At 39.6% G+C, this 23,836-nt stretch overlaps 2 protein-coding genes, 2 non-coding genes and 1 pseudogene across 4 annotated transcripts in view; 1 reads left to right on the top strand and 4 right to left on the bottom strand.

Annotated features, from left to right (window-relative positions):
- Positions 1 to 1,996: 1,996 nt before the first annotated feature.
- Positions 1,997 to 14,071, bottom strand: LOC117517994 (cytotoxic and regulatory T-cell molecule-like). Its single transcript, XM_034179110.1, is given in 10 exon segments — positions 1,997 to 2,266; positions 4,465 to 4,519; positions 4,521 to 4,552; positions 4,749 to 4,848; positions 9,732 to 9,794; positions 9,797 to 9,888; positions 10,990 to 11,109; positions 12,087 to 12,240; positions 12,337 to 12,476; positions 14,053 to 14,071. Coding segments are annotated over 10 exon segments (948 nt in total). The 3' UTR covers positions 1,997 to 2,093.
- A 593-nt stretch (positions 14,072 to 14,664) lies between these two features.
- On the bottom strand, positions 14,665 to 19,207 carry LOC117517725 (annotated as a pseudogene).
- On the bottom strand, positions 15,527 to 15,619 carry LOC117518017. Its single transcript, XR_004562889.1, has one exon. It is a non-coding gene; the product is annotated as a small nucleolar RNA SNORD14 (small nucleolar RNA).
- Positions 19,208 to 19,278: 71 nt separating the features above from the next.
- LOC117518015 lies at positions 19,279 to 19,371 on the bottom strand. The gene has a single exon (XR_004562887.1). It is a non-coding gene; the product is annotated as a small nucleolar RNA SNORD14 (small nucleolar RNA).
- Positions 19,372 to 22,113: 2,742 nt separating this feature from the next.
- The window catches only part of LOC117517721 (heat shock cognate 71 kDa protein), a 50,680-nt gene continuing 48,957 nt past the window's right edge, over positions 22,114 to 23,836 (top strand). Inside the window, exon 1 of the mRNA XM_034178863.1 lies at positions 22,114 to 22,187. Within this exon, the coding sequence (XP_034034754.1) occupies positions 22,134 to 22,187 (54 nt within the window). The 5' untranslated portion in view covers positions 22,114 to 22,133. The remainder of the gene's footprint in view (positions 22,188 to 23,836) is intronic.

The following is a 23,836-nucleotide window of genomic DNA, read 5'->3' as shown; positions in this document are numbered from 1 at the left end:
ACTCCTCCACTTGGGGCAATAACTCTCCCCTGAATGAGGGGACAATCCACCCTTTTCTGACAGAGGACCTTGGTCTCAGATTTAGAAGTGAACCTCAGTACCACCAAACATATATTTATTATTTAACTTTTACCCATCACATACAGCCGAACCAATTAAATCAACCTCAGTGAGTGACTGAGCAAAAGATATTTTCATTTTGTCAAATCACCTGAACCCCAGGCCATCAAAGTGCTGAAGAGCATTAAGCTTGTGTGAAATTCACAAATGATTTTAATTCAGTTTTATTAGTCGTAGCAAGAAGTGACAGTGGAAAATTATGTCAAGCCTGGGGGCATGAGCTGGTGCCACACATCACAGCATCCAATGTACTATAGAACCACCTTGGGTCCTCAATGGCACCCAGCCAGGCAAACAACCAATCAGGGGAGTTGATAGTCTAGTGATTAAGCGCTGGTCCTCAGACCAAAGGATCCTCGGTTCAAAACCCAACCAGACCAGAAATCGCTAATAAGGGCCCTTACCTTGGGAAAGGTCTTTAATCCCTTAGTTGCTCCCGGAGTGTCGTGAGCATCTTTTATGGCTGCACCCTGACATTGGTGTATGAGTGGGTGTGAATGGGAGGCATAATTGTAAAGCGCTTTGAGTTTCTGATGCAGATGGAAAAGTGCTATATAAATGCAGTCCATTTACCATCTCAACCTCTCAAAAGCAGCCATTTACACTTGAACTGCCACAGCCAAATGTACATGGGGATTTCCTTGGCCTTTTCTATTTGCTAGAGTTCTCATCATTGTGGAACCTGCGCAATAGATCGTGCCCAGAAGTGTGCCGCATGACAAAAATGTAGTAGTTGACGTTCTGTCATAATGCAAGTGGTACACCTCATCTGAGTCCCCCTAAGAAACCATGAGTTTGTCACAAAGTCATTCCAGCAGTACCCAAGCATACTTCCAAGAGGCATCCGGTCACTGGTAATCATCTAGCTTTCACATCTATATAGTAAGACAGGAAGTGCCAGGACCCTAAAGACTTGGACCTTTGTTTGCTTGCAAAGATATTGGCACTACCTCTCTCTCTCTCGTGACTCTCATCAGCTCTTCCGAGGCATCTGTTGATCTCAGAGGCTGAGGTGTGTGTCAACACTTTTACTGCATGCAGGTACACTTCTGATAACCAAATCCACGAAGTTACTGAAGGATCCTAGTCTTGATCCAGCACAATCACAAACCCAGACATTATGAATCCTAACTCACCTTCTCAAGTGTCTCAATCAAGGCATCAAGTGATCCCACAAATCAAACAGAAAGCGTAGTAATCCTTTCCTTAGCATAGTAATCCTTTCCTTCCTGAAAAAGGCGCCCAATCTGTGGTAAGATCTTGGTCCGATGAAGAACTTTATAACATCATTTTCAATCAATGATACACCAACTCCAGGTCAAAGAGCAAAAAGTTGTATACAAGTGTTTTTACTACTGCCAGCCAACAGGGGCAGATGTTTTTGTGACAGCTCACGTCATTGACCATTGACCAAGGAACATCCAGATCTGCATTAATTTTGGTTTTTATGAAAAACAATTCCTGTATCTCCTCCTTTCAAGGTATAAGAGTGATTTATGATGTTCATGTTTGCTGCATTATTTGCATCATCCTCCTTTTAACAAAAGACAAACCAAAGACATCATGTGCCTAGTGAAGACAAACAGTTAAAAAGATTGTTGTGGCGTTATGCACAACAATGCACCATTGTCTCAATAAAGCATGCCATGGTATTAAGAAAAATACATTTTATTTTCACATATGAACAGGGCATTGATACAAAAGTATACAGTACTAAAGCCAAAGTCAGTGTGTTATCACATGATATGTGTGTGTGTGTGTGTGTGTGTGTGTGTGTGTGTGTGTGGGTGTGTGTGTGTGTGTGTGTGTGTGTGTGTGTGTGTGTGTGTGTGTGTGTGTGTGTGTGTGTGTGTGTGTGTGTGTGTGTGTGTGTGTGTGTGTGTGTGTAAACATCCACTCTATTTTACAAAAGCAGTGAAATAAATCTATTGATTTTGTTGCCGATGCTGAACACATAAAAATTGTAATGGTTGTTACAGCTCAGTTTCCTTTATTTCACATCTGACTGGACCTTGTGCTGAAATAACAGGTGACCTCTCCTCATGATTTGTACTCTCTGATGCTATGACTGCGTTTGTGTTTATTGCTGATGTCATCACTGCTGGTTCTTCAACGATGTACTGCGTGAATGTTGTGTTGAGGATCCCTGTGAAAAGAGAGCATTTCATAATCAGCAATTCAGCAGAAAAGTAAAACGTTACGCAAGTCAATGTGACTGAATTGTAGAAAATAAAAAGAGGAAACAGTGATTCTGGTTTGAACTGTTTCATAAAATTAATGGGCATCTTTCATTATAACAATAATCAGAAAATGAATGAAAAATGCCCTATTTAGTTTCTCACCTTTAATCATATTAAGACTGCATACAGTGCATTAGAATAATGTTGCAACAGCTATGCAAGGATTTCATAATTCATTAAATATGGTGATGTGAATGCAAAAAAATACTGTATATGTGCAACACATATTCAAATGAAAAGATAAGCTGTGTTTACATTAACAAGCAAGAACAATCAGAGATTTCTGACATCCGCCGAGGGTTGACAGGACTCAAAATAACAGATACGTGATTCACATCGTGACCTGGACTTTACTTGGATCCGGATTCCACAGCACAATGTAATAACTGCATACTGACCCAGAATGGACCAACTGATCAAGATGTTGCAATGTGATATTTAATTCACAAGCTGAAACAAAGTAGCTTCTTCCTGATCTTGGTTTTACATTGTGATGTCATATCCATGAAGTAGTTTTGATGTAAAAGTCCTACAAAGAGAAATCTTGATCCAGAATCCAGATCAACATGTAGGGCACCTCCAAAATTTAATGGAGCCTTCCAAGGCCTAACACCAATGTGTGGTTAAAATTTGGTGATAATCAGTTATGTCGTTTTGATGTAATCCTCAAAATCCCACAAAGTGAAGTTTACAAATGAAAATCCCAATCCAGATCACCTCCAAAATTCAGTGGAGTCTTCCATGGCCTAATATACATCTATGCTGCAAATTTGGTGAGAATCCGTGAAGTAGTTTTGATGTAATACTTAAAAGCCTATATAAAATGAAATCTTGATCTAGAATCTGGCTCTGGATCACCTCCAAAATTTAATGGCGTCTTCCATGGCCTAATATCTATCTGTGGTGCAAATTTGGTGAGAATCGGTGAAGTAGTTTTGACGTAATCCTTAAAAGCCTATATAAAGTAAAATCTTGATCCAGAATCTGGATCCCCATTTGGATTCGGATCACCTCCAAAATTTAATGGAGTCCTCCATGCCCTACTATCTATCTGTGGTGAAAATGTCTTCAAATCCGTGGAGTAGTTTAGACATAATCCTGCTAAAAGGCAGACATAAATAAACACAGATGATTTTATTACGTCTTTGGCGGATGTAATGAAGTGACCTAAATCAGATCATTCACATTTAGAAGTGACTTGTATCCAGTGTAATCATAGGAGTCACATGCCATGTTGCTATAAATCTGACATGAATTTGATGTAGGACCACATGCACACACACACACACACACACACACATATACATATATATATATATATACATATACATATATATATATATATATATATATATATATATATATATGTATATATATATATATATATACATATATATATATATATATATATATATATATATAGTTTATCAAAGGAGGAATAGTAACTCTGAGAAGTTCTAGTTTAATCAGTGTAATAGGATTTGTTGCTTGTCTCTGTTTGCATGATCTGATATCAGAATATTTTGGTGTTGGCCACAGTGATTTGGGTTCTGTGAAACAGAAAAATTACTTTTCCCTTTTTTTATGACACTTTAAAAACTTAATAAGAAATTGCACTCAGAGACATATCTCCCATGATGCAACAATGGCCAAACACTATTCCCTCCCAGCTGACCCTCTCTTTGTGATGTCATAATGCAAGAACTTAAAATACTGGGAAAGTGATTAAAGGAAACAAAGGGTTTGAAAGAACATATTTTAATAAAATTTTGGGGGTCTACATCGAATTTAAGTAAACTACATTGTCTTTTTAAATGTTATTTTTAAATATATAGACAAGAGTGAAGTCCTTTAGTAAAAAGGCTGAAAACAGTATGGGCATTTTTCCTTGACAAATGACTTAGAATGATTTTAAATGACAGACTGCTTTTGCTCTCCGTGAGCATGAATAATGAAAATACAATTGCAGCACAATAGTAACAATTATCACATTCACTTTTGACCACTGGCAGATCAATGCAACCCAATTATGAATTATGAATCATGCTTTAATTGAAAATGTTTTTGGTTGTCATTTGCAAAAAAAAAGTGTTTAATAACGTACCTCTTCGCCTTTGTCCTTGAGATTGTTTCTCTTCCTGACTTGATTTTGATTTGTGGGCTCTCCTCTGACGGATCTGAGTCTTCATTCTCTGTAATAATAAATACTGTCAAAATTTTTAGGGGGAAAAAACAAACAAAAAAAAAGTTACAAGAGCACACCCAAAGTCAGACTGTCATGTGTCTAGAGCCAGTGTGAAGGATTTACTGCTTAACTTCATAGATAAAGTTCATCTGATATTGTTGGTGCTGTTCCTATGAAAGGAAATAAAGGCACAGTCTGTATACCTCTCTTCCAGATTAGGTGTGCTCTCCTCAGTTTGATGGCAAAAAAAATGACCACCACTAGAAGAGCGAGGATCAAGCAGGTCACCAGGAACACCAGTAGTGATGAATTTGTTTAGCTCCTATTTGTGCATCAAGCTCATTAACACTCCCTAGAAAGAGACATAATGTTGTCAGATATTTCAGCCTTTAAAATCATTTTAAAATTGTGTACATTATTCAGGAAAAGCAAAACAGTGTCATTATACCTCTTGTTCCATTATCCAGTGTACCATTAGGGAAAAATGATCTCCTGTGTTGCCATGGAGACAGATAGTGGGCCTATAATGATGAAAAAGCATGCACATTAGAGCACGCAAAGCGCTGCAGAAACAGTACAACTGCAGTGGTACAATTCACCACTAGATGGAAGCAAAAGAGTCGCTCGCGCTCTCTCTCTCTCTCTCTCTCTCTTTCTCTCTCTCTCTCTCTCTCTCTCAGATCTTCGTGATCAAATGCAGATAGTGTCACTTTTGTTTCTATATTTATTTACATTGTGTTTGGAGCTTTGACATGCACTCCAATGATCTGTGCATCACACTGCGTTCACAGTACTGTACCTGTAGTAGTTGTTGCATTACTCGTGCTGTCATTCTGAGACCTGATTGTCGATGACCTCACGAAGTCATCTGTAAAAAAAAAAAAAAAAAAGTGAAGAAAAAAATTAAATATAAAAAAAATGCTTCTTGATGAAGTTCTTGTGCCTGTGCAACAACCTCACAGTTGATCCATATTTACTGATGTTCACACTAACACTGCAACGTCTTGTGACAGACGTCTCTCACAGTCTGGGAACTTGGCATCAGAGATAGCTGTGGTGGTTGCATAACTGAATAAATTCAGTGTAAAAACTGAGAAAATGTCGATTTCTCTCTCAGGTTCTCGTGTTTAGACTTGTTGACTTTCTGTGTGATGCCCAGCACTGAACCAGGCTAGGGCTTAGTGATTAGCACTGCTGCCTCATGGTCATGGGTTGATTCCCACCTGGGGCCTTTCTGTGTGGAGTTTGCATGTTCTCCCTGTGTTTGCATGGATTCCTTCCGGCTACTCTGGCTTCCTCCCAACATCCAAAGACATGCAGGTTAGGTGAAGTGGGTGTGAATGTGTTTGTTGGTCTGCATGTGGCCCTGCGACAGACTGGCATCCTGTCCAGGGTGTACCCTGTCTCACACCCTGTGACTGCTGGGTTAGGCTCCAGCTCCACCCCCCCCCCCTTAATTTGGGTACAGAAAATGGATGGATGTTTAGGCTAGTATGTGATTGACAAGTACAACCCCAATTCCAATGAAGTTGGGACGTTGTGTAAATGTAAATAAAAACAGAATACAATGATTTACAAATCCTCTTCAGCCTATATTCAATTGAATACACCACAAAGACAAGATATTTAATGTTTCAAAACTGATAGACTTTATTGTTTTTTGTGGCAAATATTTGCTCAGTTTGAAATGGATGCCTGCAACATGTTTCAAAAAAAGCTGGGACAGAGGTAACAATGCTCAAAGAACACCTGTTTGGAACATTCCACAGGTGAACAGGTTGTTAACACAATTGTTAACAGGTGAGTGTCATGACTGGGTATAAAAGGAGCATCCCCCAAACGTCTCAGCCATTCACAAGCAAAGATGGGGTGAGGATCACCACTTTGTGAACAACTGCATGAAAAAATAGTCCAACAGTTTAAGAACAATGTTTCTCAAAATCCCATTGCAAGGAATTTAGGGATTCCATCATCTACAGTCCATAATATAATCAGAAGATTCAGAGAATCTGGAGAACTTTCTACCCTTAAGCGGCAAGGCCGAAAACCAACATTGAATGCCCGTGACCTTCGATCCCTCAGGCGGCACTGCATTAAAAACAGGCATCATTGTGTAAACGATCTTACTGCATGGGCTCAAGAACACTTCAGAAAACCATTGTCAGTTAACACAGTTCATCACTACATCTACAAGTGCAAGTTAAAACTCTACCATGCAAAGCGAAAGCCATATATCAACAACATCCAGAAACACCGCCAGCTTCTCTGGGCCTGAGCTCATTTGAAATGGACAGTAAGTGGAAAAGTGTGCTGTCTCTGATGAGTCCACATTTTCAAATTGGTTTTGGAAATCATGGACATTGTGTCCTCCGGACAAAAGAGGAAAAAGACCATCCAGATTGTACCAGTACAAAGTTCAAAAGCCAGGATCTGTGATGGTATGGGGGTGTGTTAGTGTCCATGGCATGGGCAACTTACACATCTGTGATGGCACCATTAATGCTGAAAGGTACATCCAGGTTTGGAGCAACACATGCTGCCATCCAAGCAACGACTTTTTCAGGAGTCCCTGCTTATTTCAGCAAGACAATGCCAAGCCACATCTTCATGTGTTACAACAGCGTGGCTTCGTAGTAAAAGAGTGCGGGTACTAGTCTGGCCTGCCTCCCGTCCAGATCTGTTGCCCATTGAAAATGTGTGGCGCATTATGAAGCACAAAATACGACAACGGAGACCTGGACTGTTGAACAACTGAAGTCGTACATCAAGCAAGAATGGGAAAGAATTCCACCTACAAAGCTTCAACAATTAGTGTTCTCAGTCCCAAACGCTTATTGAGTGTTGTTAGAAGGAAAGGTGATGTAACACAGTGGTAAACATACCACTGTCCCAGCTTTTTTGAAATGTGTTGCAGGTATCCATTTCAAAATGAGCAAATATTTGCACAAAAACAATAAAGTTTATCAGTTTTGAACATTAAATATCTTGTCTTTGTGGTTGTATTCAAATGAATATAGATTGAAGAGTATTTGCAAATCAGTGTATTCTGTTTTTATTTACATTTTACACAACGTCCCAGCTTCATTAGAATTGGTGTTGTATTTTCCAGATTGCTAGAAAATATTTTTTTCTTGAATCTTGTCAAATTATACATTTCAAAAATAAATGTGACTATAGTCGGAAAATACGGTACTTTTGGTCTTTAAAGTGGGGGCTAAATGTATAAAAGGCTGCAGTTCCTACATTAGGCCACCTGACATGTATACTGTTAATGTCCAAATTAAAGCTAAATTCTCTTTTTGAAGTCATATTCATTTTCTCATTCTTTTAACTCCGGGGCAGGCCCTGAGAACATGCGTTTGTACCAAGCTTCACCACCTTAAGCCCAGGTCCCGGATGACAACCACTAAGAACTTAGAGCAATGGACTTTATATTTTGACAATTACATATGCACCTGGATGTGATACAATATATTATCACCCACAGCACATGAGTCTTTGAATAAATCAAACATTTTCATTCACCAGTAGTGCTGCTGCTGAGAGCCTGTGGATGTGGCAGTGCCAAACACAAATCCAGGGCGTGCTGTAACTGTCTTCGGCTCATCAGAGGAAACAGATCGTAAATTTGTCACAGTCTCAGATGAAGGTCCCTGCAGGTGTCTGGTTGTTCTTCCTCCACTTGTCAACCAGCGGGTTGTCGTTCTCATTACTCTGCTGACCTTTGAGGCTGAGTCGTGGGTGAACTGATCGAAGTGGTTGAGTGAAATTTTTTTGCTGTCACAGAGAGAAGTAAGAGAGAGAAGTAAGACGTTAATTATAAACCAAAAAGTAATCAGTCACGCTGACGTTTTCTCTCTTTTTTGTAAATCACACTTCTTTTTTAAATTGAACTACTTGGAAACAAACTGTTTACAAGAGGCAGAAAGAGGAATTTGAATGGGGCAGTTTGGTAGATTTTCAGTCTGGTGATCATGACGGTGATATGGAGCAACAGAAAGTCCCTTATAAAAACATTCACCCAGGCAGTGGTTTCCTACTTGTGACAACACAGTTACTCGTTCTTTGTTCCTCAAATACACTTTCATGCAGAATTACTTCCAAGTACACGAAATACATTTTCTATTTACTGACACCGTAGATGAATATATCTGAAAGCGTGGTGTGTTCCCAAACTGGAGGGCCCGTCCCACTGGAGGCACAGTGACATTTCAGGGCAAGTGAATGAATGGACTAAATCATTTCATGATGGAACACTATATAATTATTTTTGTTGAAACGAAATCATGTATGAGGCTCATCGGAGGAAGCTGGATGCAAAGTTTTGCCAGGGAATTTTGATGCATAGATTTTGACCAAATTTGACCGTTCAAGGGGGCAAAAATATTCCCTCAAGTAAAACAAGTAAATGTTTCATGTCAAATTAAAATTTACTGAACTCTGACATGAGAATTTGCACCAGTAATGCCGAATCATAAATGATCTTTGGACACTGCTGTTCACACTAACACGGCGAAGGGGATGATTACTTTCAAGAGGTGGGAATGGGCTGGGTGTCTATAATATAACCTTTATTTTACCAGATAAAAAGCCCACTGACATCGAAACCTCTTTAACAAGGGTGACCTGGCCAAGAAAGGCAGCAGCACACGTCATAATAGACTGGTTAACATCATCAAGTCAATGTTAAAAACAAATAAAATACAAGCAATATACAGATTTAGCTTGGTCATTGTCACAATATATAAGTTGTATATAATTACATATAAGATTTATAATATATAAAGATAAAACAAATTGCCTGCCTGGGTGATTGCCATCCAGTGGATATGGTGAAGCGTGGCACCAGTGCATGCTTCCAGACTTGCTAGCTATCTCAGTTCATAGCAAACAATGGCTAAACAGGTTGGCTAGTTAGCATGTAGAAGATCAAATATGGGATTGTTGAGCAAGTTTGTGGGCTAGCAATCAAGGCTGGGAACGTATTAAATGATTTAACCATGAACTGGCACAATATATCTGTGGATTATCAAACCAAACTAAGTAACAACGGTAGCTCAGGCACTACATGCCAATCACTATATCACCATGTTGGGAATAACAACATCAATTTTCAAGACCACTGTGTTTTCTGATATTATCTAAGCAGCCTGTGCAATTTTCTTTATTTAGTAAGTGGCACTCACAGTTCGTCCAATTTTGACAAAGTTTATCAGGGGTCTTGAGTTGTAACGCTGGATGGTGAACAAGGACATTTCACTGTGATCCGGTTCCTCACTGATTTGACATGCAGCATATCCTGAGAGATATATTTTTTGTCTTCTACGTAGACTTGGGGGTGACCTATGGAATGGAACAGTTTGAATCAGTACCTCAACAGACAATCTGACAATGTATTAAATTGGGTTAAGGTATACTATACACACATCATTTTGGCATTTGTGTCAAAAGTGTATCATTAATATTGTAGGGAGCGCACATGGCCTCCAAAATAGTACTGAATCAATTCTCCAATTTCTGCTGCTATTATTACATAAAATCTGTTGGTATACTGTTAAATGAAGCTGATTAACACAGACTGAGATAAATTACACCATCACATTGTTTCTTTGGACCTAAAAGGTACTTCAGAATGCTGACCAAATGTTGGCTTCAACAAGCTGCACTGAACACAAACCAGTTATGCAAGCATTTTTATGTTGTTTTTTTTTTTTTAATTGCTGTAGCACAACTTTAACTACACTGTCAGTGAGTTGTGAGCTCCCAAATGCTGTGATGTAGAGGTGGGCAGATCAATCCTAATATCGATAATATCGATACCAACGCTGGTATTGATATTGAACGATCCTCATGTAAAAAGATCAATACTCAAGCTTTTTTTTTCTCTCCCGCACGCACTGACTGCTGTGCACACAGATTCATCAAACTCTACTCTCTGTCTGTAAGAGCAGTGCTGCGCTGTGTCACACAACACGGAGCGGTGCACCCTTGTATTGTGGTTTGCAGCCCTCTACCTCAGGAGATTTTATTTTAAGTTGTGTTGAGTAATATTTTTTAAACAAAAATGTTGTGATAAAGTATTTTGTTGTCACGTACAGTATTTGGTGAAATTCTATCCTAGGTCTTTTGGATCCTTTGGATCTATGAAGCTTAAATATGAAAAAGTATCAGTATCGGTATCGATATCGGCGATACTGGGCCTGTATTTACTTGGTATCGGATCAATACCAAATTCCCGGTATCGCCCACCTCTACTGTGATGCAGACTCCCAGTAGTCTGTACTCCCTAGTTTCAGAATTGAAACAGCCACACACATGGAGCTAAAAATGGTAAATGGTACGCAGTGCTTAAAGTTTTCCATTTCTTAGGGCTCATAGGTTACATCATTTTAGATTTTGTTTTTTGTTGTTGCTGTTCTTTTATATTTTTGTGTCAGTACTTACCAATAATTTCAGTTTCTTGATCAAGGACCCAGGAGATCTGAGGAGGATGGCTGTTCGCCGCTGTGGTGCATTTTACCAGAAACTTCCCGTCATGCTTTCCAGTTTCTATTTTTGGCAAACCTTTAATTGAATAAATACCATAAAATTCTTATTCACGTCACAATGTCACAATATAGAGAAAGTTAATTGATAAAAGTTTTGCTATGTTAAAGGGGTCATATTATGCAATTTTTTTAAAATCTGCATTTCAGAGTCAATATAAAGTTGTTTTGATTTTAAATGTTCACAAAGTCCCACAAATCTGTGTCTGCAGAAACTATTCAGGTACAAACTAAATTTAAAATTTAAGTGACGTATTTTTGCGTACAGCAAACAACAGTTCAGATGCAGTAGGGTGTTTTTAGCTACAACTTTCAGTTTTTAAAGCTGCAGTCTGTAGAATTCATCAGTTTATTAGCTGATGGCATATAGCATTTATAATAACCATCTGTTCATGTGTTTTCATAAGCTTAGAATGAGCCCTTCATATCTACATGCCAATGGGCCCGTCCCCATGGAGGCTGCCATGCCCACCATGTTGCAACACATGTTGATAAAGTAGCCCAAAAGGAACAAACTTACTCTGTATTGTGCATTTTGTAGTGTGGCCAGAAGACTGAATAAAAAGAAGAGGATCAGTAGTTTCTTCTCTAAACAGGGTCTACAGGTTTCTAGTGCAAGCTAACTAGACTGAGAAGCATAATTTTTTATTCCGTTTTAATTGGTATATCATACGTTTATCACAAGAGAAGTCAAGAGAGCATGAATGCCCCTGCCAAATATATATATATATATATAATATATATATATATATATATATATATATATATATATATATAATATATTATATATGCTGATCAGTTGTTTCTGTGAAGGCTCTCGGTTGTCCGGGTGGTTTCCATAGTAGAGACGCTTGAATCTTCGACTGGACTGGGTTGCTTTGAGCAACCCAGTCCAGTCGAAGATTCAAGCGTCTTTACTGTGTGCTGATCAGGTTGTACTACTCTCAATTGATTTTTTTTTTAACTACTCGACTGATTAAAAAAAAAAATACCCACCTAACACAGTCACCTCAACTGTCTTCTCTTTGGGGACGTCAGCGTACTCATGGCACGTATAGTTACCACCGTCTCTGAAGGTAACGTTGGAAATGCTAACTATGAATTCTGTTTCTGACAGTTTAACAATATTGTACCGTTTTTTTTCACACCTGGAAATCAATGAGCAAAAAAGAAAATGATGTGTCATACCTTTAATTCTGGCATTACAAAAACATGAGATAAATTCTGTTACACATTTGTAGTCATTCTCACCCCTGTTTTTACTGAAGAACATAGTATATCCTTTGGGGTTCTTCCACTCCACATAGTGTTTGTGAGCACTGATAATGGAACACCTTAAGGTGACAGTTTGTCCCTCCAATACTGTCACTGCCACTGAAACTGCAGCTAAATAGAGAAATAAAACCAAAATATGAAAAAACTGGCAGCAGGAACATTGATTTTCTTCATAAATCAACAATACATACAGTTTATTTTACAATCACCCACGACCACTACAAACCAGCTCTCTGCTATGAAGCATAACAGTCGGTTGATCAGCACATGGTTTATGGAAACATACACTGCTTCCCACCAGCTCAAGATGAATCATTTGATTCCAATCACTTTATTCACACATTCGTGAGATGATTTCATAAATTCACACACACCACTGAAAACAACGCTAAAATATCAAAAAATTCCATCTCAACTGTAAAGAATCAAACGCTGCAAACAACATTCCTTTTTTAAAACATTAAATCAACTATTTCCTTTTGGAACATGACAGGAAATAATAAAAAATTACGATCACATTTTGTTTTGAGACATCAAATTCCCTATTTTGTGAAAGCAGTCCAAGATGTTAATATCAGCTCACAATTACCTAACAAATAATGTAAGTTAAACCGAAATGCCAGCTTTTTTTTCAATTAAACCGAAAGGAGTGGTGTTTACATTGCCACTTAATGCTTTTTAAGATTTTTGATGACAAGATCCTCTGATTACATGTCTGTTTTATTCATCAATGTGCTTACGTATTTCATAGTTACTGTAGTTTCCCTTTGTCAAATTACAATGTTATAAATGAATGCGTCTGAGTTGCCGCCGATACGTCACTTCCGGCGTGGCGAGTCCGAAGGCGAGAATTCGTACTTTGACTGGCCGCCTGATGAAAACAAGCTCGTGTGCGTTTTTTTTCTCTTTTTGCTTCCAACAGCCAGCTGACAGCTCTCACTGCCTGGAACGGAGATTTATACGTCAAGCTGAGCTGAAATGAACCATTGTACATTAAATTGACCAAAAACGGCAGTACCTCCGATCTCCAGAAGAGGTCTTCAGCGAGTGAATGAAGCTCCGAGTAACAAACCAATTAAAGTTCAAAGCTTCACAAGGCCTGAACACGCCTGTGGTTTCCATGGTCACACAGACGCACTACAGCCTTGCTGGTTTTATCGTCAGAAACCCTCGAAACGGGCACAGCTTGTATTATAAAGTACGGATGCTGAAACCAACATTTCCAAGACACAGGAAACTGTTTTGGGGTTGTGAACCCCAAAGTGTGGGCCACGAAGGTATTGTAGGAGGGCCATGAAAATCTGTTTTGCAAGATTACCCAATTTTTTGAAAAACTAAATGGCTATTCCTACGTAGCCACATTGATTCCAAATTCTATTCCGCCTTGTTAGTCAGTGGTTGACGTAGTTTAGAAATCTAATCCGTAACAAATACGGAGCCTCATGATCTTTAACAAATGAGTTAATAGTTCACTACACATCAGTACAGTAATGTAGATCGCCGCTGCTTTTAATGTAATGAAAAACCACGAGATTAGAATGCATAGGCCTTATTTCATGAAAGTACTTCATTTTAGCATTGTGTAAAAATTAGATTTGTGCAAGTTTTTCAGATTAAAAGTTGCCAACAGCATGCACGAGCTTGGTAATGTCTGATATTAAGGCCCCAGGATGTTAATACGTCACACCTAAATCCAAAGTGTACATAGTTACTCTGCAAGCAAATTTCTTGTAAATTCAATTCCTTCCTGCACTCAGTTCAGCGAGCCAGAATAAAATCAATTTGCTACAGGCCAGATTCAGTCTTACTCAGCATTTCATAAACTTGACTAGTGACAATTTAAGGTGGTCAACTGGCTAGGACAGCAGTTACAATAAAGTTCAGACTATGGCTTGAAGCTTACATCTTAATTGTAATGCAAAGATCTTGTGTGGAAACTTCAATAACTGCCAGGGCCATGCAACAACATTGTTCACTTCTGAAGCCTTACACAGCAGCTAAATTCCAATGTGGTCCCAGTAAAAAAAGTCCAGTCTTCCACCTTCAGAAACTGCAACTCATTCACATTTTACTATCTTGTGTCTATGATCAAGATCACTGCAGCAGAATACTGTCCTGATGTTTATTTTACAGAAACCACAAGTACAGTTGTTGGGTTCCAAGCTTTTATTGTGTACTGAACAATGTAATGAATGGGATTCTCATGTCATATTACACTCTTCAGCCCATTGACAACTCCGGCTAAGAGGGTTACTTTCTTTGCTAACAGAAGGAGCTAGGACCCACAGTGCTGGAATGTTTAGTCAACTTCTTCGATGGTTGGTCCCGATGATCGGCCACCAGGTGCAGCACCACCAGCACCAGGGAAACCACCAGGCATCCCCTCTGGCATGCCACCAGGCATGCCTCCTGCACTCTGGTACAGCTTTGTGATGATTGGGTTGCATACCTTCTCAAGTTCCTTCTGTTGGTGCTCGTATTCATCCTTCTCAGCAGTCTGCAAAGACACAGAATGCATCAAGAACAGTCACCCTACACTTATGTAATGGGGGAAAGATGTGAGAAGGGTGTCTACCTGGTTTTGTCAAGCCAGTTGATGACTTCATTGCATTTGTCCAAGATCTTCTGCTTGTCATCATCACTGATCTTACCGGCTAGTTTCTCATCCTCCACAGTGGACTTCATGTTAAAAGCATACGATTCCAAACTGTTCTTTGCAGCCACCTTGTCACGCTGAACATCATCCTCTGCCTTGTTTTCTCAGCTTCCTGGACCATGCGTTCAATGTCCTCCTTGCTGAGGCGCCCTGGGTGTCAAATACACACAGCAGTTTGAAAATTCACATTCTGACTTGCTTTGAAATTTACTTTTAAGGATTACTCACCTTTGTCATTTGTGATTGTGATCTTGTTCTCCTTGCCGGTGCTCTTATCAACAGCAGAGACATTCATGATACCGTTAGCATCAATGTCAAAGGTCACCTCAATCTGCGGAACGCCACGAGGAGCAGGAGGGATGCCAGTCAGCTCAAACTTGCCCAGCAAGTTGTTGTCTCTGGTCATTGCTCGTTCACCCTCATAAACCTGTAGTAAAAACAAGGTTAGCAAATGATTGTGGCATACAGTCCTGAAGTTACATTTTCAAACTGAAAATGTAACTATTCGCTCAGACATCCAAGGAAGGTCTGGACCATCTTTGGTCTTACGACCTCTGGTGGAAACTACGAATGGCTGGAATAAAAGTCATCAAAGCGAAATACAGAGGGAGGTAGCGTGTCCCCCCAAAATATTGGAACATTTTGTATTTCACATATTTAAGCCACTTCAAAAAAAAAGTTTGTAAAATTATCTTCCTTAAACTTAAAGCAAATATCTACAATTTGATATAATGAAAAATAATAAAAGCCAAGATGATGGGTTGTGTAAACAATGGAATGCTTTGATATAATACCTGTAAATAATCATGAACATTTCCAAGTTACTGAAGGTCTTGGACTTTATTTACATCAATTATGAAGAAATACAAACAGTATGGCACTCTATGGTAAGTCTGCATAGAGCAGACAGTTCTCAAAATGGGAGTGACTGTCCAAGACAGAAGGGTGCAGAAAGCCACAAAGACAACCCACAAAAGTTATAGGCTTCTGTGGCTGTAACTGGAGAAATTGTGCTTAGTGCATGTTTTGCATCTCCAGTGACACAGCAGGAGGATTTTCTTTCACCAAAACATCAGATCTAGGCTTGCATCTCAGATGTACCTTCTGGAAGATTTAAGAAAATCCACCTCTATACCACTTCATCGTAAAGCTGTTAACTGGGAATACAAAATTCAAAACATGCACAATTTCTCCAATCACAGCCACAGCAAGTTCTCACTTCTTCTGGATGTCTTTCCTCACTTTTCTTCTTGCACAGTTACTCAGTTTTGAGAACCATCTACTCTACACAGATTTGCCATAGAATGCCATACCATTTGTATTTCTTGATAATTTATAGAGTCCAAGATATATTCAGTGATTTGGAAGTGTCCATGTATCTATCTCCTGACTGGTCAAGAAAACTGCCAATAAAAGTGATATACAAGTATTATACCAAAGCATTCCATTACTTATGCAACCCTTCATTTTTGCATATCTATCTATCTCAAGTTGTAGAGATTTACTTTAGATCATTTTTATTTTTGTCTTTGAAATAGCATGAACAAATTAAAATGTGAAATACCCACTGTCCCAATATGTTTGGAGGGCACTGTATGACACATGTTCATCTTACCTGGATGAGAACACCTGGCTGGTTGTCAGAGTAGGTGGTGAAGGTCTGGGTCTGTTTGGTGGGAATGGTGGTGTTACGCTTGATGAGGACAGTCATGACCCCTCCAGCTGTCTCAATACCCAAGGAGAGAGGGGTGACATCCAGAAGGAGCAAGTCCTGGACATTTTCAGACTTGTCACCACACAGGATGGCAGGCCTGGACAGCTGTGGAGACAGATTACAATACACATGTCGATTAAGTTTCCTCTCCTTGCATACAGGTTAAGGGCACATTAGTGATTTCACTGAAGTTCCACAAACATACCAGCACCATAAGCCACAGCCTCATCAGGGTTAATGCTTTTGTTGAGCTCCTTTCCGTTGAAGAAGTCCTGCAGAAGCTTCTGGATCTTGGGGATACGGTGGAACCACCAACCAAGACGATGTCATGAATCTGCCCTTTATCCATCTTTGCATCACGGAGTGACTTCTCCACAGGGTCCAAGGTGCCACGGAACAGGTCAGCGTTGAGCTCTCAAAGCGAGCCCTGGTGATGGAGGTGTAGAAGTCAACTCCCTCATACAGAGAGTCGATTTCAATACTGGCCTGGGTGCTTGAGGACAGGGTACGCTTTGCCCTCTCACAAGCGGTGCGGAGACGACGGACAGCTCTTTTGTTGTCACTGATGTCCTTCTTGTATTTGCGTTTAAACTCAGTGATGAAGTGGTTGACCATGCGGTTGTCAAAGTCTTCCCCACCAAGATGAGTATCTCCAGCTGTAGACTTGACCTCAAAAATGCCATCTTCAATGGTCAAGATGGACACATCAAAAGTGCCACCACCAAGGTCAAGATCAGCACATTCCTCTCAGAGCCAACCTGAAATGAAGTCAGATTCATAATTTCAGACATGTAATGAAGTCCAACATGCACCACTTCTAGGCAACAAGTAATTTGAGGACTTCCAGTTATTGCAGCCATGCAAAAGGATGTTTCCCTTGGTCTGCTGTTCACACTTCATTTCTTTAAAATATTTTTCTATGGTAGAATTACAGTGTTAATATGTGCATGTCAACAAGATGCCTGAAGCAGCAAAAACTGGTCAAGTGAGTGAAAAGTCAAAACAAGCCAAGCTAACAGACGACATTCTTTGTGGCGAGGTGCAGAGAGCTAATGCTAGCAGAGTTCACATAACAGCACCGGGTGGAGAGGAGAAACAGGAGCGCAGTAAGATGGATGAAATACTGTGTTGTAACATCTGTGAAAACTGATTTCTCCTTGAGATTTGACGGACCCATGGGAACAATTAAAGCAATAAGTGACTGCACAGAGCAAGTAGCACAAATGGAGATACTCATATCTACTGCTGAGGACAACATTGAAACTCTCAGAGCTAAAGTGAGCACACTGGAGTCTAAGGAAAAAAAAAAAAAGAGCTCTGGAGGATCAAGTCATGGACATTGAGGCCTGAACAATATACAACCCTTGAAAGTGATTTTTCCCCCCCAAGTAAAAGTTGATTAAAAAAAAAAAACCACAATTTGAATGGCAATCCGAACCCTGCTATTGATCAGCTGATGAGCAAAGTGGACACAACACACCACACACACACACACAAGCAGCCATTAGTGAGTTGATTGAGCTGCCATCTTGGGGCCTGGTATTGAATCATAATCCACAATGTAAATAAAGAAACATACTTTCTGCTTAGAGCACAAGATGATATCTTTTTGGTGGGGGGGTCCTTGTCCATGTATAGTTGCTGTTTACTATGAGAGTCAGTCAATAACAGAATGCCATGTTCAGAAAATAACTATTGGAGGATCATTCATAACAGAACTTTGTCAGAAACTAAAAAGCAAAGTTCTTTAACTCATCTATGCTTAAGTAGCATGTCACATGGAATATTTTTACTTTCTCCACTATGCATATTTAAACTGTCAAACATCTTTAGAGAACCCATTGATCAGATTGTTGCAATATCTGACACCCCCACCAGATGGCGAGTTTTATGCAATAACTTAACATGCCAGACAAACTATTTTCAAATGAGCTTTCTCTCTCCCACCATCTTTATGGGTACAACAATTCCTCTGGTATGAAAGTAAAACTACTTCTTCGTAAAATATAAAATAAATAATTATGAAGTAGTTTACCTTCTTGTCCAACCCGTATGCAATGGCAGCAAGCAGTTGGTTCATTGATGATACGCAGAACATTGAGGCCAGAGATGGTACCAGCATCCTTTGTGGCCTGGCGTTGGGAGTCATTGAAATAGGCGGGTACTGTAATTACAGCATTGTTTACAGTCTGCAAGGGCAGAAGGAGCAAGTTAGTTCCCTTAAAACACAATTTATATTAAAGGCACATTATTTAAGTGTAATGTGTACCTTTCCGAGGTAGGCTTCTGCAATCTCCTTCATCTTTGTCAGCACCATTGAAGAAATTTCCTCTGGGTAAAATTCTTCGACTCACCCTTGTACTCAACTTTAACTTTGGGACGACCAGCGTCACTCTCTACAGAAAATGGCCAGTGCTTCATGTCAGACTGAACTACGGCATCATCAAATCTGCGGCCATGAGACGTTGGCATCTGGGGAGAAGGAGAAGCAATTATTACTTTTATCGTCAAATTCACTTTCTGTATAGTAGATTCGCATCAAGTCACTCAGACATCCAAGGAAGAATTTGTGCCATCTTGGGTCTTTCGACCTCTGGTGGAAACTACGAATGGCAGGAAAATCATCATCACAGTGAAGAACTGATGTAACAAGCTAACTTATGACATTAAAAGAAAGCAAGAAATAGGCCATAATGGTGCTCTTGTACTTCACAGAAAATTTTAAATTCTTACCAAAGACCGTGTTTGTTGGGTTCATGGCAACCTGATTCTTGGCTGCATCCCCAATGAGCCTCTCAGTATCTGTGAAGGCCACCATAGCTGGGTTGTGGTCCTGTTGCCTTGGTCATGGCAATGATTTCAACTTTGCCATGCTGGAAGACTCCAACACAGGAGTAAGTGGTCCCAAGATCAATACCAACAGCTGGCCCTTAGACATGACTTCTGAAAGAAGTGATCATTCAGCAACAAAGTTTAGTGTTAGTTTACAATTAATAGATTTTGATCCATCAAGGATGGATGATTTCATGAGTTTATACCAGTGGTTTCAAGCTATGAGCTCCCACCCCACCCCCAGGGAGGCACAAAAATAAATGTATGCCAGGGGTAAAATGGATAGGATGATTTTTGTTTGCTCCTCTCCACAGGTGCATGCCCGCATCAGCCGCCTGTGTGTGTCAAAGACCCAGACTCGGTGCTCGCACTAAACAAGTAGTAAGATTAGATGAGAGACAAATATGTATAAACGTTGAATCAATATTAATTATGTTAAAATGTGTTAGTTATGCCAAAGATGTTTAGAAACAGAGATCTTTAAAAAAAACGATGTTTAAATATGACAAAAGCTAAAATAGAAAGTTCTCTAAAACATGTTTAAAATGTGTGAAAGAATACGAAGCTCTTTAAAAAAAAGGCTTTTGTTCTGAGGCTGGGCTCACTCTCCCACGCTTTGAAAACCCCTTGTTTATACAAGTAGCTTAATTGGATAAACACCTGGACCAATACTAGTGAAATGAAAATTAATATTTTAAGACTTAAAATCTGACCCCAACCAACCAGCTTTTAGACTTGGCCAAAAGTGTTTCAATTAATAAAAAATTCCTTCCATTAACAAGGCTAAATTTCTCCATAGCTTATGTAAAGAGTTAAACAGCTGAAGAATTTATGAAATGACTTTACAGAATCAGGAATCCAAGTTGACACATATCTGTAAACCAAGAGGTTTTCCTTCCAGCTGATATCACAACAGCAGTCCATGATACAAATCCATTCCATTCAACATTTAAAGTGGGCTGTTCACAGAGTAAAGTGATAAAGCATACACCCAGAGAAAAAACAACCCCACACGACTTCCAACATTTCACATTTACAACAGCTTAACTGTAAATAAGCATACGAGTAAATCCCTTCGAATGATCCCTTGTTTTGTCATCCAGGGTTGTTGCAGCAGATCCAAGATGGCTCCTGCATGTTGATTTGACATTTTACGCCGGATGCCCTTTCTGAACCAACTCCACATTACATGGAGAAATGTGGCAGGGGTGGGGGGTTTGAACTGATAGATATCCGCACTGAAACCAAGCGCACTAACCACTTGGCCACCACCCTGGCTAACTTTTCTCTTTTTTTTTGCTCACAGTGTAGTAAGAGGATGAACCTACAGATTCATAATCAGGAGTGGTCAGTAAACATGCTTTATGCAGTAACCTAACATTTATAAAGTTAATTTCTTCAATTAAAAAGGTTGATTAGATATTTTCAAGGGGAACACAAGACTTGTAAGTGTACAGAACGCACACCTTTGTTCACAGCATGTCAAACATTCACACACAAAGGGAGAGAGAAATGGCTGCTCTAAGCTTTACTTCATGAGTCATCACTAGTTTTACAGATCAGGGTGTAAACTGATTAGGACTGCAGCCAACAATTGTCGTCAGATAATCCATAGATTAATAGATTTGTTGTTCCATCAAAAAAAAAAAAAAAAAGTAGAGCGAACAAATGTCAATGCTTCAGGCTAGTGTCTTCAAATGTCCTGGTTTGTACACAACTCACATATTCAGTTCACTGCCAGAGCAGGAAAGAAACTAGTAAAATAAATGAGAAAACCACATTTAAGAAGCTGGAATTGGATAATTTGGTTATTTTAAGACAACTATTAATCAAATTATCAAAATACAGGATTAAATTAGTTTGGTTGGGATCTAAAACTGACAATTCTACAAAACGCGTCAATTATTCGCTAACACTATCAAGACACCCACCTCCAATAAAAATATTTAGACATTTTTAGGGGACAAAGACAAATCAGGAGCTCTCTGCCATGGGTTTGTTAATAAATAAATAAAAACCTTCAACAAAAGCTGGCCTAGTTTATAATTTGAACATACTCGTATGCATTAGCAGAGAACATGGCGCTATCATGCCACATGGCACTGAGTGACGACAACGACACCATGTCATCCAATCCGTACATATATGTTACACGTTGACCTACTCCAACCACATTGCAAAAAAAAAAAAAAAGCGGAAGTATTTTGAAAAACTTATTGTGAAAGTAAGCTCTCATTGATTAGCGCGTTTAGCTTGACGCCGAGAGAACATTCTGGAAGACTTGACAACCCCCTCCCCTCCCCCTCCCCTCTATTGAAACACTAACCCATCATCGACCCGCCACAATAGCTTTAACCAATTAGTAATACTATAACCCTAATTTAAAATAAATGAATGAGTTATATTAATTAATTATTTACATAAAACAGTTCGGATGCTAAAATACGGGTCCACCTGTATGTATTATTCCCCACCAATTTTCCTTATGTATCCAGTACCATTTAAAATCGTAGAACATCAAATATCGAAAATCAGAATACTTACCATTTAACGAACCGCAGATGTAATGAAAAAGAAGCTGTTGGAGAGCGGCAAGATGACCTACCGGCTTGAGAAGGGGAAAGAAAGACGGGAGGGAGCGGAAAAGGCTATATTGCTGTCAAGCAGCCAATCAGATTCAGAGTCATAGCGGTTTCCTCCACAGCCCACCAATAATATTTGAGTGTTCAGAGACGTGCCGGCCTACTTCCACCTATTTCACAACGGCACTGAATGACAACATATATTTCCGGAGAAATATGACTCCGCGCACGTGGTTTAAGACAAATAAATTTTAATGTTTCTAAAATGTTACCACGTTCTGGACTTGTGGTAATCCGTGTCCACAAATAAACAGTGAACAAAAATGATAATCACAATGACTGAATAAAACGTAACATGCATAACAGTTTCATTATTGATTAATGGGTTAATTTTACTGCATATGATACTGTCAAAAAGGATTACATTGTTTTGGCCAAACAACAGCATTCATATAAAAGATATTAAAGCTTCTTTGCTTTATGCTGAATTCACATGATCCAACAAAAAACAATTTTCTTATATACCTCCATTAAACAATGGAGGGAAGTTTTCTACAAGAGTGTGTTAAATGATATTTCAGGCATAAGTTCCCAATATGCTTGCTGAGACCACCAAACATTGATTCATTCACTTTCTGCCACTTATCTGGGTAGAGGTGGGCGATACAGGGAATTTTGGTATTGATCCCATACCAAGTAAATACAGGCCCAGTATTGCCGATATTGATACCGATACTTTTTCATATTTAAGCTTCATAGATCCAAAGGATCCAAAAGACCTAGGATAGAATTTCACCAAACATTGTACGTGACAACAAAATACTTTATTTATCACAATCAACATTTTTGTTTAAAAAATATCACTCAACACAACTTAAATCTTCTGAGGTAGAGGGCTGACTTGAGGAGAGCGCTGAGTGGGCAGGCCAGGCTGAGCCTACCTGCATGGCTGTTGGTTGGCGCCGTTGAGCCACGTGATGGCGCAACAACAAAAGACCAGAGGGGGGAGGGTGCGCTACTCCGTGTTGTGTGACACAGCGCAGCGCTGCTCTTATAGACAGAGAGTAGACTTTGATGAATCTGCGTGCACAGCAGTCAGTGCATGCGGGAGAGAAAAAAAAGCTTGAGTATCAATTTTTTCCACGAGGATCGTTCAATATCAATACCAGCGCTGGTATCGATATTATCGATATTAGGATCGATCCGCCCACCTCTATATCTGGGTCCATGTGGTGGTGGAAACAGACCAAGCAGCTCATCCCACACTTCCGTATTGATTGCAGCAGCTTTATGCCGAGGATATTCCAGCTTCTCAACCAGTCCCTCCTAAGCCCAGACACCTGACAGAGGAACCTCATTTCCGCCGCTTGTATCCAAGACCTTGTTCTTTTGGTCACACATATGGTACACAAAACTCATGGCCACAGGTGAGGGTAGGAATGTAAATTGACCGGTAAATCAAGAGTTTAGTCCTTCTGGCTTCACCATGATGTCCAGTACAAGCAACCACAGGACCTGGACCTCAGATGCAGACCCCATACAGCACTCTCATCTTACCCCCACTTGTGAATAAGACCCCAAGTTACTTGAACTCCTCCACTTGGGGCAATAACTCTCCCCTGAATGAGGGGACAATCCACCCTTTTCTGACAGAGGACCTTGGTCTCAGATTTAGAAGTGAACCTCA

The sequence above is a fragment of the Thalassophryne amazonica genome, chromosome 9, assembly GCF_902500255.1.
Source record: "Thalassophryne amazonica chromosome 9, fThaAma1.1, whole genome shotgun sequence".
Classification (NCBI taxonomy): domain Eukaryota; kingdom Metazoa; phylum Chordata; class Actinopteri; order Batrachoidiformes; family Batrachoididae; genus Thalassophryne; species Thalassophryne amazonica.
The sequence above is the reverse complement of the archived record's forward strand: the minus strand, read 5'-3'. Positions and strand labels throughout refer to the sequence as shown.